Here is a 16,014-nt window from a genome sequence, read left to right as displayed (position 1 = left end):
TAGACCATAAATAAATTAACAACCCACGTGACATTTGCAAAAAAGAAAAAAAAAACTAATCCAATTTTCTATTTTTTTTAATTACAAAAACACGCAGGTATGGGGTTTCGAGTCCGGGGAGGAGAGCCAGCTAATTTGGTGGGGGTGAAACCACTATACTACAAATCCGATCTCAATTTTCTATTTTTAAAAGTAAAGGACAACAGAATGTCACCTCCCTAAATTGAATAATTATCAATAAAGTGGCTACTTCGGCTCTCAACTGAACTGGTGTCCTTCCTGAGAGGCTTTCTGTACCATCGATTCGCCAAACCTACAAATTTGAGACTCCAAGTGAACATAATCGTGGGTTCTCACCGAATTTGTTATTTTAAAAAAGGACATATTTTGCTAGTCTTTTTTTGTGCGGGAGCGATGTGTCAAAGATGTAAAATTTCCAATATGACGTTGACGTGTACTGTATCACACCAAGATTTCTTATAAAGATGATTAAAATAATCCAAAAAAATAATATACATATAATTAAGACTTATGTTTGACAACGTAAATAACTGAAATCATAAAAAGATAGATATATAAGACTAATATGTATATGTGTGTTATGTATATTTATTTTTATTGTCAAATTCACATGACGCCAAAAATTATATGAAATGTTTTAGACCGAATGTATCAAATAATAATAATAACAACAACAACAAATCAACCCATAATGGAAGTAGAGTAGTAAAATTTGGTTGGTTGGTCGTTATATGTGAATCATGGTATTTTACCAGTGGGCGAATGTCTGCCCCGCTAAAGCTTATATTAGACACTCCTACAAAATCATTAAACCTAAAAGAATTAACAGTGATATATATGTACAGTAAAAGTGGAGTAAATTATTGTTTTGTTGCCCCAATAAAATAATACAAAATGCATGCTCCATATAAATCAATAATATTGTTCGGACAAAATCATTAGACTCTGCCAAATTTCTCCCCACTTTCTCTCAATTAGTGTTGCCTAACTTTTTCATCAAATTTATATATATATATATATATATATATATATATATATATATATATATATATATATATATATACTAAATTACAAATTAATTTCAGTTTGCCAATTAATTAGTTAATTAATTAATCCCGAAAAAATAATCAATATATTAACTACGTACATGCTTAATAGTTATATTATTTTTTTTATAAAATAATATATTTGATCAGATAGTTTGATAATAAATTAAATAAGTAATTGTAATGTAATCATAATAAATTATATATATTGGAAAACAAAATATGTGAATTAATTAAATGTTTACTTTTTTATTATTATTATGCTTCACAATAATTTTGATTCAAATTAAATAGAAGCGCTTTCCACTCCGGAATATTATATAATTGGACTCATAATTATTATCGCATATATAACATATTATTAATTTACAAAACTCCCGTAAAATAAGATCATGTATTATTGTTATGAGACGAATATTTTATTTAGATCATTCATACAAAAATATAATTTTTTTATAAAAATTATTAATTTTTATTGTAAATATAGATATAATTGATTAAAATCATCTTACCACTATTTATTTATTTATCAATTTACTTTTTTATATATATAATTTTAGAATATATTATCTCTGTATCTACAGTCTATTTTATAATAGTCTAAGGGGGCGACAAAATAATGGACTAATCATTAATTATATTTGTATACATAAATATAAATACATAAATATAATATAATATAATATAAATATATAAAAGAACGAGTACTTGAGTAGGGCATAATGTAGAGCGGAACTAGAAAAATGAAACAAATTGTAATTTGGTTGGTTTACTTGAGCAGTGGTTATAATTAAGGGACAACGAGACTTGATAACTTGTAACAATTCTTTTACCCCAAAATACGTCTTATAATTTTTTTTTATGACAATAAAACTGAAAATTGATCTTTTTTATATGCGTTGGTAAATTTTTGGATTAACACAGTATCCTGCAACTATGCCAATCAAATAAACTGCACATATACGACATGTTCGTCTGAAAAAATGTTGATGAAAGAATCAAACTCCTAATAATTAATCAATCGTCCAACTGCATCATAAATTCCAACACTTCTTTAGGGCACGATGAAGCGCGACTCTTGCGCCCACAGATATTCCTCGCCTTTCAAAAGAGCGAGGAAGGAGCACAGGGAAGAATTATCTTTGGGTTCTACATCGCAACCTCATATATTTTGAATCGAAAAACTTAATTTTTTTTAATGTTTTTGAAAAACTACTAACAGACATATTTTAAAAATTAAAGTATTTTTTTTATAAATAAACCTGATTTTTAATAATGTTTATTTTTTTAATTATGTTCTGTTATTTAAAATTACGTGGAATTTTTCAAATATAATTGTGTAATTGAAAAAAAAACTAATTATGTGCAATTTTATTATATTATTATAATTATATAATTATTAAACTTCAAAAATTAATTTTTCAACATTATTTTAGCACAGTATAAAACAGTGAAATTATAACGCTACTTTCTCACATAATTGTACATGCTTTTTGTATATTTTATTATTATCGATATATATATATATATATATATATATATATATATATATATATATATTCACGTGAATTTTTGTCAACCCTGGATTTTCTATTTTTATAATATGATAATTTACCATCGCTTTTTGTCAAATCATATTTAATTCTGAAGGGTACTAGTATCTCTTCGATCAATGAGGCATCGGACTGCTTCGTTTTCTTTTCAAATTACCATTGCATAATTAATCCTCCGTTATTTATAAAAAGAAGCTCTCGTCTCCTATTTCTCACTGTTTGATGGAGTTGTCTCTGAGCTTAGGCGACACCCCGAAGCCCTTCTCTTTTGTTCAAAAATCAAAAGATGGTGTCGTCGGTGAGGATCAATTAGGGTTCTGCATGGCCGTGGGAAAACTCAGCGCTTCTGAAGCAGAAAATGGTAGAGGAAAAAACGATGATCCGCCGGTTCAGCTTGATCTGATGCCTTTTTCTCCGGTTCCTAGGAGTCAGCCTTCTGTAGCACTCGCGAAGTTCCCTTTCCCATGGCTTACCCAGAGCCGTAAACTCTATGAACTTTGCTTTTTACTAATGATCAATCTTATCAGTCTGATGTTTAATGCAAGTTCCTTTTACAGTGATCGATGAAGAGAGAAGTGGGTTGGAGGTGAACCGGAGAACGGCCTCTTTAGTAAATGAAAACCCCGAGGATAAGACAGAAGCTCCCGGGATTTCAGGTTTCCAGATGGATCCTTCGGTGTTTAGAAATGGAGGGGAGAAGAGAGATTTCGATTCTTTGGTTTCTTCAAATTTTAGTGAACAATTAGTCGACAGCGCCGATGGGGGTGGTTCTAGCTCAAGAGGTAGTGACGAAGAATATGAAAATGGCATCTCAAGAAAAAAACTCAGACTCACAAAAGAACAGTCTTCTTTTCTTGAAGAAAGTTTCAAAGAACACAACACTCTCAACCCTGTAAGTCCTTATATATGCATCTATATGCTCCAGACATTTCAATAAACAACTCCATGAATAACAGCAACTTGAATTAAAAAAAAGTAGGGGGTGGACTATTTTTACGTAGTTTCTTCTCCTTGCAAAATTTATTCTATGGATTGATTTCCATTTGCTGAAACGTGCGAGAAGAATATAACTGTAGTACTGAAATGGGGTTTGAATATTTGGTAACAGAGGCAAAAGCTTGCACTGGCGAAGCAGTTGAATCTCCGTCCTCGACAAGTGGAAGTATGGTTCCAGAACAGACGAGCTAGGTAACGCAAAAGATATTTTTTCATAAATTTATGGTTCCAAGACCATAAATTTCTTGAACGATGTCTCTTTCCTCGTATATGTACGCATATTTTTGGGGTTTATATATTAAATATAATTGTTTTAAATCCACCAGAACGAAATTGAAGCAGACAGAGGTGGATTGTGAGTACTTAAAGAGGTGCTGTGAGAGATTGACCGAAGAGAACAGACGGCTGCAGAAGGAGCTTCAAGAACTAAGAGCTCTAAAAGCTTCACAACCATTTTACGAGCACCTCCCTGCCACCACTCTGACAATGTGCCCCTCGTGCGAAAGGGTGGCCACCACCACCACCAACGCCGCTGCCGCCACAGTGGCTGCCAGTATAGGACTCTCTCTAGAGAACAAACCGTCAATCAGGCCACTTCTTGATCCATAATAAATGCCACAGGAGAAAAAATTGTGATTTTTGTTTTTTTGTCTTTTCTTTCCCGTCTGTGTATATAATATATATATATATATATATACCTGGTATTTGGAATATCATTTTGTTGGGGTCTGATGATTTTCTTTAAAAAAAAATTACATTTCTTGATCTGGTTAATATTCCCCTGAATTTTGTGGGGCAGAATATGTAGAAGGGATGACATTGTTTTTTCTTTTAATATTTAATGAAAATCTGTTTTGTTTTAGTTTTGATGATTGTGAAAACAAATTGAAAGGCGAATTGTCTCCCGATTAGTTTTGTTAGACAAAATTTGTGAGACGGTCTCACGGTCGTATTTGAGAACGAGTTATATTGAATCCATGAAAAAGTATCTTTTTGCTAAGAGATTACTTTTATGTCAATATGAGGTTGACCGTCTCACCGATTAAGATCGTGTCACGGTCTCAATGAGACTCATTAAATGTTATGAACATGATGGCTTGTCCAATTTTTTACAATTTCATTTATATTTATATATATATATATATATATAATATTAAATATTATATATTTTTCATAAGAATTGAGCAAACTAAGCATTTGTATCATTAACGCGATGCAGAATTAAAAATTAGACTTGGAATTGGATTTGGATTTTAAATCCATGAATCTAGAATTCATTGTAATGTGTTGCTAATTGAATTTAAGATCTGAATTTGATAATTAAAATTAATATCATGTAATATTTATAAATTTAATTTTACTTATTATTTTTTATATCCATTTTTTATCAATAATATTTATTATTCAAATATTGTTTATATATAATATACAAATAATAATAATTCAAAAATATAAAAAAATATTTTTTAAAATAAACAGTTTAATAATGAAAAAAAAATCCATAAAAGATTGAGATATTATCATCAAATTATGATAAATTAAGTTTTTATTATCAAAAAACAATTGAGAATCATAAGAAAAAAAGAATCCACATAATTTTTAAAATATTTAAATATTTTAATATTTAAATAATTTCAAAAATATTTTTCACTTGAACGATAATAAGTTTTTTTTTTTTTTTTTTTTTCATTTTTCAGTTATACGATAATAAGTTGTGAATCAAATGTATTTTTTATTAAAAGAATTATATTTTAATTAGTTTTAAAAAAATTTACTTTATTTTGTTTATATAAAGTTAACTCCATAAAATCTCATGAATCCTTACATTTTGTTAAGATTTCATTTACTTATATCAAATCTCAGCAAATATTAATTTTTTAAAAAAATTAATTAAATCAGATTTCTAATTATAAATCCCACCAAATTTCATTAAATCCATATGATCAAACACACTGTAAGTAAAATGTCAATACACTAATCGTTTTCTTTAATTTTTTGTCCTTTTTAAAATTACAAAACATTAATATAATTTGGTCAAACCTCAAACCTAATAAATAATTGATATATAAAATTCACGCATGATTAAACTGATGTAATATTGCAGCAAAGAAGCAATCAAACGGATGTCGTGTCTAAAGATAATCAGGCAATGACTTCACTGATCATGTATGCTAATATATTGGCGACTTGTATATTTAATTCCATGAAGCCGCAAAGGGTCAAGATCAAACATTACAAGGGGATTTATTTATTCAAGTCCGTGCAATTTAAATTTTTTTCCCCAAAATTCTTTTCATTTCTGTCCAGAAAAGTCCATTTCATACAGCATATTTTTGTAGTGCTGAATAAGACAGCTGATCATGCCTCACATTTAGAGACAGAAAAGATGAAAGTGTCTCTCAAGTGCGTAAAAGGCCACAAAACGCTAACGCAAGTACAGAGACTAATTCCCAGTGAAAAGAGGTTTTTCCAATCCATTTACAATTAACGTGTGGGAATTATCTTCTTTTGAAAGTAGGATAAAATGTAAGTAATCAAGAAGGTGTCGGTGTTTACAAGAAGTAAAATAAGTGTCACTGTGACACAATTTGAAAACGTCGGGAGTGGAAGAAGCCCAAAATCAACCCAGAAAACATGTAATTCAAATTTTGTCTCATACCTATAATACAAGAGCTTCAAACTAACAAATCTAGATCAACACCAATTTTATTTTACGACGACGGATTCTGCTATTGATGTCCTGTTTCTGAAATATTCTAAATCACCCTGTTTCAAATATCTAGGCATGCTATCATTAGAGTTAACAAGCAGCTACCAGCAGAGATTAATGAACCATTATCTAGGATCTTAATCACAAACTCAACACAGACAGGAAATTCATGGAAATGTAATGTGGAAACATATAATATCAGTATTCACCACAACCAAGGAGTAAATAGCTGATCGCAAAAAAATTCCGATACTGCATAAAAAATTCACCAGAAACGACCTTTCGTGTAACACATTCCACAATTTTTGGTCTGTAAAGACACATTAACTCCATATTTCAATAGTCAAGAAATAATGACAAAGTTCTTCAATAATATAAAGAGCAGAGAAGAAAAAATCACATTCGAAAGCCAAAAACAGCTCGTATTTTGTGGAAAATAAGATCCCTCCATCCTCTCTCAGTATTTTCCACCACCGTTGCATTACCATATCTGCAAGATCATAAATTATTGACAGAGAAATCAAAAAATCACAAAAGATTCAATATATATATATATATATATATATATATATATATATATATATATATATATATATATATACTCGATCAAGAGATACAAACCTATCTTCCACAGGTATATCGATGTGTGTAAGCTTGACAATTGTCACACCAGATTCAGGCTCCTCAAAAGTAAGGCTCACCTGCATAATCAAGAAAACATCGTGCCATCAGCAAAATTCTTACTTCAAAAGTTCCAACAATGATATGTACACATCAGGGAGACTAAATTGCATAAAGAGATAGCTTGATAGATCAGACAAGATAAACAACAAAATGAAATTGAGGAAATTTCATTAGCTAGTCCAGGCTCAAATACGTGTAAAAACCACACATGATTTGGAACAAAACCTATTGCAGAAAATGAAAAACAATCTGCTGCTTTGGCATTCATCAATTAACAGAGGATCCTTTGGCTAATTATCCTAGTTACCCGAAAAAACCATGCTTCTATTCACATAATTATGTCTTATCACGTAAATATTGAGTACATTTTATTTTCTGTTTCATCAAATCCCAGTTCAGATTATTCTATCATCTAAAGGCTACCGAAGGGAAACGGGCATCCATAACCTATCCTGCGGAGAGTATTCAGATGCTCGGGATTCGGGAAACAAGAGAGCACAAAACAGCACAATCATAGCTTTATTTATACACTTGGAATTTGGTGAGTAAACACTTAGCTCAACTCAATGTTTAATCAGCAACTTGCCAACATATAAAAGCAAGTATGCACATACATTAACCCGGATTGCTGTTAACTTGGTATTTGAAAATCATTCAAGGGGTCTAACTAACTAACACGTAAATCAAATAGCCCATTTTCTTTGAATGAGAGTCTCAAGAGGCAAGACACGTCATCCAACTAAAATACCCAACAAGTTCCATAAATACATCAACAACAAAATCGAACCAATTTAGCCTTCCTCGACCGTAAACGAAACATAAAATAGAGCCAAAAGCATTAATATTGTGGAATCAATGTCAAACAAATTAAAGAAGACCAAAAAAGAACATTTATAAGATAACTAAATCAAGGATTGCGCGTAAGAGATAATACTTATCATACCTTGGACACTATGCCATCCGGCCAGCTACCAAACCGCCAATTCTGAACAATATACTTGCCCTCTTGCAACTCCAGATTTCTACCAGTCACCGACCCGTCGAATATACTGAACTCTCCCCCCACCTCTTTACTTATCCGTGCATTGCTCTGAGTGAACCCCTTCCACCTATTCTCGTCCATCAAAATCTCATACATATCTTTTGCCCGACAGTAGAACTTCTCGCTCATTGTTATCGTCTTAAATCCTTCCTTTTTCTTTTCCTCCTTCTTGTTCTCCTTCACAGCCACAGTACTGTTCTTTCCCACATTACTCACATCCGTAGAAGGTGAAGAAAAACTCGCTTTCTTTGCTACAACTTTCTTACACTCCAAGTCGTCCTTAGCAGGGCCACCTTTCGCCATCGCGTCGACATACTCCCTAATCTTCTCAAACACAAATGGCTTCCCCTTAGCAAGAAACCCCTCCCTCAATCTTTTCCCCACCGGCCCATCATCCTTGATGGTAACCCTAATATCAGGATCCTCACCAGCATTCTCATCAGAAATATAGGGCACTTCAACAGAACCCTCGGTGGACAAAATCACGGAATCCCCATTAGAATCCTTGGCCTCAGCCACGTAGGAAAGAACCAGATTAAGCTCATACCCAGGTATTATCTTTCCTTTGCGAACATTAACATAGGCTTCGCCTTCAAGCTTTTCTAGATTCTTGGTCCTTATGTAGAGATTTCCCTCGCCAGAGAGAATGGTTCTGTTGCAGAGCAGATTCTTGAAGAAATTCCTAGACCAATCGAGGCAATTGGTTTCGGACCAATGCCAGTTGTGGACGTTGGTACCGTCAGGACGGTCCTCCACAATCCAGCGTTTATCGCCCTCGCCCATTCTCGCCATTGATAGGAAAATTGGTGTCCAGGACAGGAAGAAGGAGGTCTCACCCCAGGTTTTGACAAAGAAGAATCTCGACACCAAGGCGCTAGAAATGGAAATTTAACCAAACTAAATGGAAGGGTCTAGAATGGGAATCAAAAACAAAATTAGGCAAATTTTATCCACGGAAGGGTCTAGAACATCAACATATAAATATAAATATATATACACATTTCCAAACTTCTTTTTACTATCATAATAATAATAATTAAATAAAAAGTTTAAATATTTCAAATCCTATAAAATTGAGTTATTGAAAAAAAAATATGGACTTTTTCCCTAGGTATTAAATAATTTTAATAAAAAATTAATATTTAATGCAAACTGAATAAAGGATAACGGTTATCAATATAAAATATATAAAATATTGATAAAAAAACATTCAAAAAACACGACAAGGCCAAACAACCAAGACCGTGTGCGTGCGCAATTGCTTGTGGAATTGTAAGAAGTGCAAGTTGCTCAAAATCATCGAACTTTATTGATGGAAGCCAACCTCAAAATCTTACAAAAACTCCACTCAGGTGTGGCAATTGTTTCGGGAAAGCTGATTGACTCGTATTTTCGTATCAACTTACTTACTAACAAAAAATATAAAACGAAACGAAATAGTCAATATGTACCTAAATTCAGCATCAAAAACATAAAAATTGTCACATATTTTTGTAAAAATGCACGCATAGAACAAGCATGTGCACGCGATCTCTTACCTGCTTATTGACTTCAACGCCAACAGCGCGCTTGACCACGTTCCAGACCCGACCCGTACGACTGTGATAGAACTTATGGGGCTTCCCTTTGAGGATCGAGCCGTTAACCTTCACATCTACGTAATCCCCGACCTTGTAGATCCGAAGGTAGGTGGAGAGATGGGTGGGATGATCCTTCTTCCTGAAAGGACGAGCAAACAGATCCCGAGTACGCGACCTCAATCAGTGTCCCGCCGGCATTTTCTCAGTGTTCTTTCTGGCCTCCGAAACCGAGAGGCATTTGGGCCGTGTGGATCCGTATTTTTAAGTTTGGACTTTTATAAACTATTGGGCCTGTTCACTAGCAAAATGCTATTTGAGTTTCTTAAAAAAATAAATATAAAGAAATGTTCTTAAAGTGATTCTCTCTTTGGTGTGTATCACTGCTTACACATATTAAGCACGAATATTAGATTAATTACTTTTATATATTCATACAACATGTATATAAAAAAAATGTCCTATTTCAATTATATACCATATATTACTAATTTCCATGCATAAATCAAAACATTAAAAAATGGACTTAATTTAATTTGTTTTCTACAATTGTTTTATGACTGGTAATTGACACATTTTGTTATTCCAAAAACTTATTATTTTAAAAATATTAAATTACTACGTGAACGTGTCTTATACATGTGTGTTTTAATTTGTTAAGTATTTACTATGCTGGTCTTGAAGATTTACTGTGCATGGTTGTAAACGAACCGAGTGAGTTCACGAGTTTTTTGTGTTGACTTTGAAAAATATTTTATTCATATTCGAATGAATTCAAAATGTTTGAATTTTTTTTGAGTCAAACTCGAGCATAAAATATTTTGTTTGGTTTGTGATTTCAACTATATATGATAAGTGACATGTTATTAATAACTGAGTAAATTTTCAAATAATAATAATAATAATTGAGTTTGATTCAGGGCAAGTATCTATATCAATCGACTTGGTCCATATACGTAATGAAATGTAATATAATGTAGATATAAAAATTAATTTTTTCACTCAAATCAACATATATTACGCAATATTTTTTCATAATATAAATAACAAAAAATATCATTTCACACATAAAATTATTCGACACATAAAATTTGTGTGAGACGGTCTCACATACCGTATTTTGCGAGACGGATCTCTTATTTGGGTAATCAATAAAAAAATATTACTTTTTATTGTGAATATTAGTAGGGTTGACCCGTCTCACGGATAAAGATTCATGATATCGTCTGACAAGAGACCTACTATTGACAATATTAGCATGGATTTGACTGGAAGCCAAGAAAAGTTAGATACACCGACTTTTCAAGTTATTTAATCTTCATATATTATATTGGGTAAAAGTGCTTTACATTCTAATTAAGAAAGGGTTTCCTTAATTTAACAACTATAATTACATATCACTCAATTTTCGTTGCATTTTCACTATCAAGCGTCCATTATAGGGTAGATTACGTCTAGTTGTGCTTAGATCTATCTGGATTAAATTGAGAATTTAAAATTAATATATTTTAAATTTGTATTATTCTAAATGACATGTAATTATTTATCATTTCAACTCACTTAAAGTTATATGATAAAATATTTGAAAAACAGGCATGCTATACTGCCATCAGTAATTAGCACAAGCAAACCATGATGTCTTGTTATCTTATAACTATTACATGTACACAACTTCGGGGACACTATTATTAAAGTGGGCAAGGGAAAATGACAAATATTATCAATCCAGATCCGGAATAACCAAAGAAGAAATTGAAGTAGGAAAGAGCGTTACACTTTTTAATAGATCAGTCATGGAAACAACTTTTCTAACAAAAGTATATCAGTCTGATTCGATGATTTATAAATAAAAACAAGACAACAAAATGGTAAATCTCCCGCAACGATTTTACAATCTTCCACTGTTAAACTTAAAATAGATTAATATGGCTTCGAACTGTTGTTTAGCGCTTCAATGACCAGAAAACAAGAGACTCAGCTGATATGCGAACAGTTCAATATGATGAATGAATCTCATGTCCTGAACTTAACTCTATAAACTATCCATCTTTGTGTAATTCAATTTTTATGAATAAGAAGGATGGAGATACATGAAACCTATGTTTGATATCTTAAAAATTGTTACCTTTAGTTGTAGGATAGAGTCAGTCGAGAGTGAAACAGTTGTTATCAGGCGAATGGCAGACATGTAAATCCGGGAATGGGCCAAAAGTACTTTTATTTTTTTGCTTGTGAAATTTCTTACATAATACAACATATATAACTTGAAAGTGCTATATACTCACCCAAAATAATTTCTTTTTTTAAAAAAAATAAAATTAAATGTGCTATAAATGAGAGATCCATTCCCATGCATTTGTGCTCTTTCGTAAAGTTCCAACAGAACCTTGATTAATCTCCGTCATCATGGCCGCCACTTCGGCCGTAAAATTCACATCCACCATTCCCATCACTCTCTTTCTCTTGGCAACTTTCATTCCTGCTGGAAAGTCCCAAGAATACTTCGCAAGGGAATTGTCCAGACAAGAAATGGGCCTCAAGAGACAAAAACTCAGCCACCTTCACTTCTACTTCCACGACATAGTCAGTGGCCCCAACCCCACCGCCGTTCGGGTCGCGGAGGCCGCAGTCACGAACTCCTCCGTCACCGGCTTCGGCGCGGTGGTTATGTTCGACGACCCGTTGACTCTCGGCCCGGAAATGAGCTCGGAAATCGTGGGGAGAGCACAAGGGATATACGCGTCGGCTGATTTGCATAACTTCGGGTTTTTGATGGTGCTGAACTATGTTTTCACGGAGGGGAAATTCAACGGCAGCACGCTCAGTATATTGGGGAGGAACGCGGTTTTATCCGGCGTGAGGGAGATGCCGGTTGTGGGCGGCAGCGGTGTTTTCCGATTTGCGCGCGGCTACGCTCAGGCGAAGACTCATGTTTTGAATAAAACTGGGGATGCTGTGGTGGAGTACAATGTCTATGTTTTGCATTATTGATTGATTTTCATGTTTAATTTCATCATTGATATTTCGTTGAGTACTGAAGATTAAATTAATTAAACTGGTTTCTATCTTTTTTCTAAATGTTTGAGTTAGTTGATCATGTACACCTGCTTCACTTTATTAACATATAATATTTTATATAGTGGGTTTAGGTAAAGATTGTTCATATTTTCAAACGTATGCACCCTCGTTTCATACCTGCTAAACAGTTCTAATTATATATAGCTTATTATTTTATTTATTATACGACAAATCTTTATAGATGATATAGATTTAAACCACTTTTAGTTAAATGTTTAGGTGTCTTCAAATTATGAGTCATTATTATTTCATACTAGGACATTTATTCTATATAATATAATGAGTGGGTCTCATGTGAGATCATCTCACGGATCTTAATATGTGAGACGGGTCAATCCTACTCATACTCGCAATAAAAAGTACTCTTAGCATAAAAAATAATATTTTTTCATGGATGACCCAAATAAGAGATCCGTCTCACAAAGTTTTTGCCTAATATAATTAAGAGACACGTTTTTATGCTACCTATTGTTGATTTCTAAAACATGACATTGAAAGCAATATATATATATATATATATATATATATATATATATATATATAATAGGATCCAAATTTAATGAAAGTTATTTAAATTTATACGAATATTTGTTGTATAATATTATACTTTATCCTAAAATTATGTAAGTAGTAGGTATTCATCAGATCACTTTTTTTCATAAAAATTGCTACAAATAGTATTCGAAACTTGAGCAGATATATTGTGAAATCGTCTTACGGATTAATATATGTAAGTTAAGGAGAAAATATGCCTCACAAAATTGATATATAAAATGTTTAATAAAAGTTTATGTCAAAAATTCATGACAAAGTATCAAAGATGACATTTAAATATGTTTTAATTAATAAGTTTTATATAAATTAAAGTAATATGAAAGGTAAAGATGAATATTTTGATTCGCTAGAATATAACATTGTATTTGAATTGATAAATTCCAGACATATGATTGTATTCAAATATAATTTTATTGTTTAGTGAAGATCATAAATTTCAAATACATTTCTTACTTGTTTATATAATATTTTATTTTAATTACGATGTTCATTGAATTATTATAACATTTAAAATTCTTTATACTCTACGCTAATAAAATTTAAAAATAAATAAAACATAAATTTAAAATTGAATATATTATTTTATTTTAATGATAAAAACATAATCAAAATCCATCGATTTCTAATTCTCGCCACAAACGCAACCTAAGCTCGTTCCGGTGAAGTATATTGGACTCAAACTGCTTTCGAAAGCCCACTCTAAGAACATTCATGACATGAGAAGCATTTCAACAAACATCTTCCGATCATTCTTTCAAAGCAACAATATCCCCTTCTCTCCACTTCATAATCTACACCATTTCCGTTCGATAGCAAAAGTTCGATTAAAATGGGTGAAAAATCGTTCGATGGACCACATTACTGATACCCAGACTGACCTTAAGGCTGCGTGTCTCATCAAAGACGCTATAGCACGTTCATCCACGGCCTTTTTAACTTCAAAATCACTGTTAGACTCTCAAAAGCTGCTCGGCCTCACTGTACCAACTCTGCGCTTCGTCCGAAGGTACCCCACTCTGTTCGAGGAGTTCGCTCACCCGAAATACCCCTCTCTGCCTTGTTTTAAGCTGACCCAGCTGGGACAAAGGATGCACGACTGGGAAATTAGGGTGTTTAATGAATCTGAAGATGATATTGTCGAAAGACTTTGCCGGCTTCTTATGATGACAAGGAATAAAATGGTACAGTTTCCTGCTTTGTAATGTATTTCGTTTTAGGTGTTTTTTCTCGTGCGATTGCTTGGATTTCTTCTGATAAGGCTTTTTCTAGAGTTGTAGAACTGATAAGATTTTTGTTTTATTTGCTGATTGACGGCTGATCTTGAGCTAAAGTAACATTTGAGAAAATAATAGTCTAACTGATTTTTACGCTTTTTCTCCCCAGTGTGTTCTCTCGAGCTTTTGTTTTTTGTAATCAAAAAAGTCATATTACCCTAGAGTTCGGTTTTAGAATGGTACCAATGCTGGTGCATTGTGTTCGTATAATTCGTGCCCTTATTTGTGATCTTACCTGTGATGCTTTCTTATTTTAAAGTTGCCCCTGCAAGCAATACATCCTTTGAAATGGGATTTGGGATTACCAGACGATTTTGACCGTAACTTGGTTAGAAAATTTCCAGACCATTTTCGGGTTGTCAAGGGAACAAATGGATTGAACAGTTTGAAGCTTGTTCACTGGCCGGAGGAATATTCAGTCTCTATGTTGCAGAAGATGAACGAAAAGGGCATCGGAGGTAGCATCGTTGACACTTCTAGTGATGCCGTGTCTGGTTATGGCAATTATAAAAGGGGGAAGGCTGCATTAGAGTTTAGCATGAGTTTTCCGAGAGGATATGGGGCTCAAAAAAGGGTGAAAGCATGGATGGATGAGTTTCAGAAGCTGCCATACATTTCTCCCTACGAGGATTCGAGGGCAATTGATCCGAATAGTGAGCTTATGGAGAAACGAGTTGTTGGGGTGTTACACGAGTTTCTGTGGCTGACTATTTACAAGAAAACGAAAAGAAATTACCTTAGGAGCTTGAGAGAGGAACTGAATCTTCCGCACAAGTTCACTAGAATATTTACAAGATACCCTGGTATATTCTACCTCACACTGAAATGTAAAACGACGACTGTGGTGCTAAGAGAGGGTTACCGTCGAGGAAGATTGGTTGACCCACACCCTCTTACCCGCCTTAGGGATAAATTACAATACGTGATGAGAACTGGGTTGATTTATCGAAATAAAGCTATGGATATTTTAACCAGTCTTGATCATTCATTTGATAATAATTTGGCCAACTACACAAAAGAAGAAGAAATTGAGGAAGAAGACATGGAAGTTACTGATGAATACTGTGATTCTGAGGAAGAAATTGGTTCCGAGAAGGATTAGTAAGCTATTTGAATTGAGTTTAAGTTCAATGTCTCTCCTTTGGCAAGAAAACTTGCCTGCATGATTTTATTCTCGTCTTCAGATTGACAAGAATTTATATTTCTATAGGTGGAGGCACGATCTGAATTTTTTTAGCTATATATTTCTCCATTCTCGAACAGAGTTTTGTTTCCGTTTTTCGAGTCTTTACACTCATGACAACTTTGCTTTAGACAAATGTTGCTCAAGTGGGAAGACACCATAGTTGATCTGTCACATATGATATAATTTGATTCTTACAACCCGTGAGGTTTTCATTGTCACTCACTCACTCATCTTATTTATGCATCATCTTTGATCCTGTTACTCACAGACTACGTAGAAGGATGTGTATTTC

General features: G+C 33.0%; 4 protein-coding genes across 6 annotated transcripts; 3 read left to right on the top strand and 1 right to left on the bottom strand.

Moving 5' to 3' along the window:
• The first annotated feature begins 2,729 nt into the window (after nucleotides 1-2,729).
• On the top strand, nucleotides 2,730-4,411 carry LOC140827996 (homeobox-leucine zipper protein HAT14-like). Its single transcript, XM_073190966.1, has 4 exons — nucleotides 2,730-3,101; nucleotides 3,178-3,512; nucleotides 3,729-3,808; nucleotides 3,943-4,411. The coding sequence occupies exons 1-4, from the start codon at nucleotides 2,843-2,845 to the stop codon at nucleotides 4,223-4,225; spliced, it is 957 nt and encodes a 318-aa protein (XP_073047067.1). The 5' UTR covers nucleotides 2,730-2,842; the 3' UTR covers nucleotides 4,226-4,411.
• A 2,125-nt stretch (nucleotides 4,412-6,536) lies between these two features.
• LOC140825293 (uncharacterized) lies at nucleotides 6,537-9,876 on the bottom strand. 3 transcript variants are annotated; one of them, XM_073186977.1, is made up of 5 exons: nucleotides 9,591-9,876; nucleotides 9,377-9,457; nucleotides 7,954-8,926; nucleotides 6,948-7,027; nucleotides 6,537-6,816 (listed from the first exon to the last, which is right to left on the bottom strand). In XM_073186977.1, exons 3-5 carry the CDS (start codon nucleotides 8,842-8,844, stop codon nucleotides 6,723-6,725), a joined length of 1,065 nt encoding a protein of 354 aa, XP_073043078.1. In that variant the 5' UTR covers nucleotides 8,845-8,926; nucleotides 9,377-9,457; nucleotides 9,591-9,876; the 3' UTR covers nucleotides 6,537-6,722. The 3 variants fall into 3 exon arrangements, with proteins under 3 accessions (XP_073043078.1, XP_073043080.1, XP_073043079.1); XM_073186979.1 differs by lacking the exon at nucleotides 9,377-9,457; XM_073186978.1 differs by lacking the exons at nucleotides 9,377-9,457; nucleotides 9,591-9,876 and having other exon boundaries at nucleotides 7,954-9,004.
• Nucleotides 9,877-11,940: 2,064 nt separating this feature from the next.
• On the top strand, nucleotides 11,941-12,766 carry LOC140827995 (dirigent protein 22-like). The gene has a single exon (XM_073190964.1). The coding sequence runs from the start codon at nucleotides 12,036-12,038 to the stop codon at nucleotides 12,618-12,620; it is 585 nt and encodes a 194-aa protein (XP_073047065.1). The 5' UTR covers nucleotides 11,941-12,035; the 3' UTR covers nucleotides 12,621-12,766.
• A 1,137-nt stretch (nucleotides 12,767-13,903) lies between these two features.
• Nucleotides 13,904-15,771, top strand: LOC140825292 (protein WHAT'S THIS FACTOR 9, mitochondrial). The gene is made up of 2 exons (XM_073186976.1): nucleotides 13,904-14,443; nucleotides 14,796-15,771. Exons 1-2 carry the CDS (start codon nucleotides 13,979-13,981, stop codon nucleotides 15,636-15,638), a joined length of 1,308 nt encoding a protein of 435 aa, XP_073043077.1. The 5' UTR covers nucleotides 13,904-13,978; the 3' UTR covers nucleotides 15,639-15,771.
• Nucleotides 15,772-16,014: the final 243 nt, after the last annotated feature.

The sequence above is a fragment of the Primulina eburnea genome, chromosome 3 (genome assembly GCF_022965805.1).
Source record: "Primulina eburnea isolate SZY01 chromosome 3, ASM2296580v1, whole genome shotgun sequence".
In the NCBI taxonomy this organism is placed as follows: Eukaryota; Viridiplantae; Streptophyta; class Magnoliopsida; order Lamiales; family Gesneriaceae; genus Primulina; species Primulina eburnea.
Note: the sequence above shows the minus strand (reverse complement) of the source record. Positions and strands in the feature narration are given on the sequence as shown.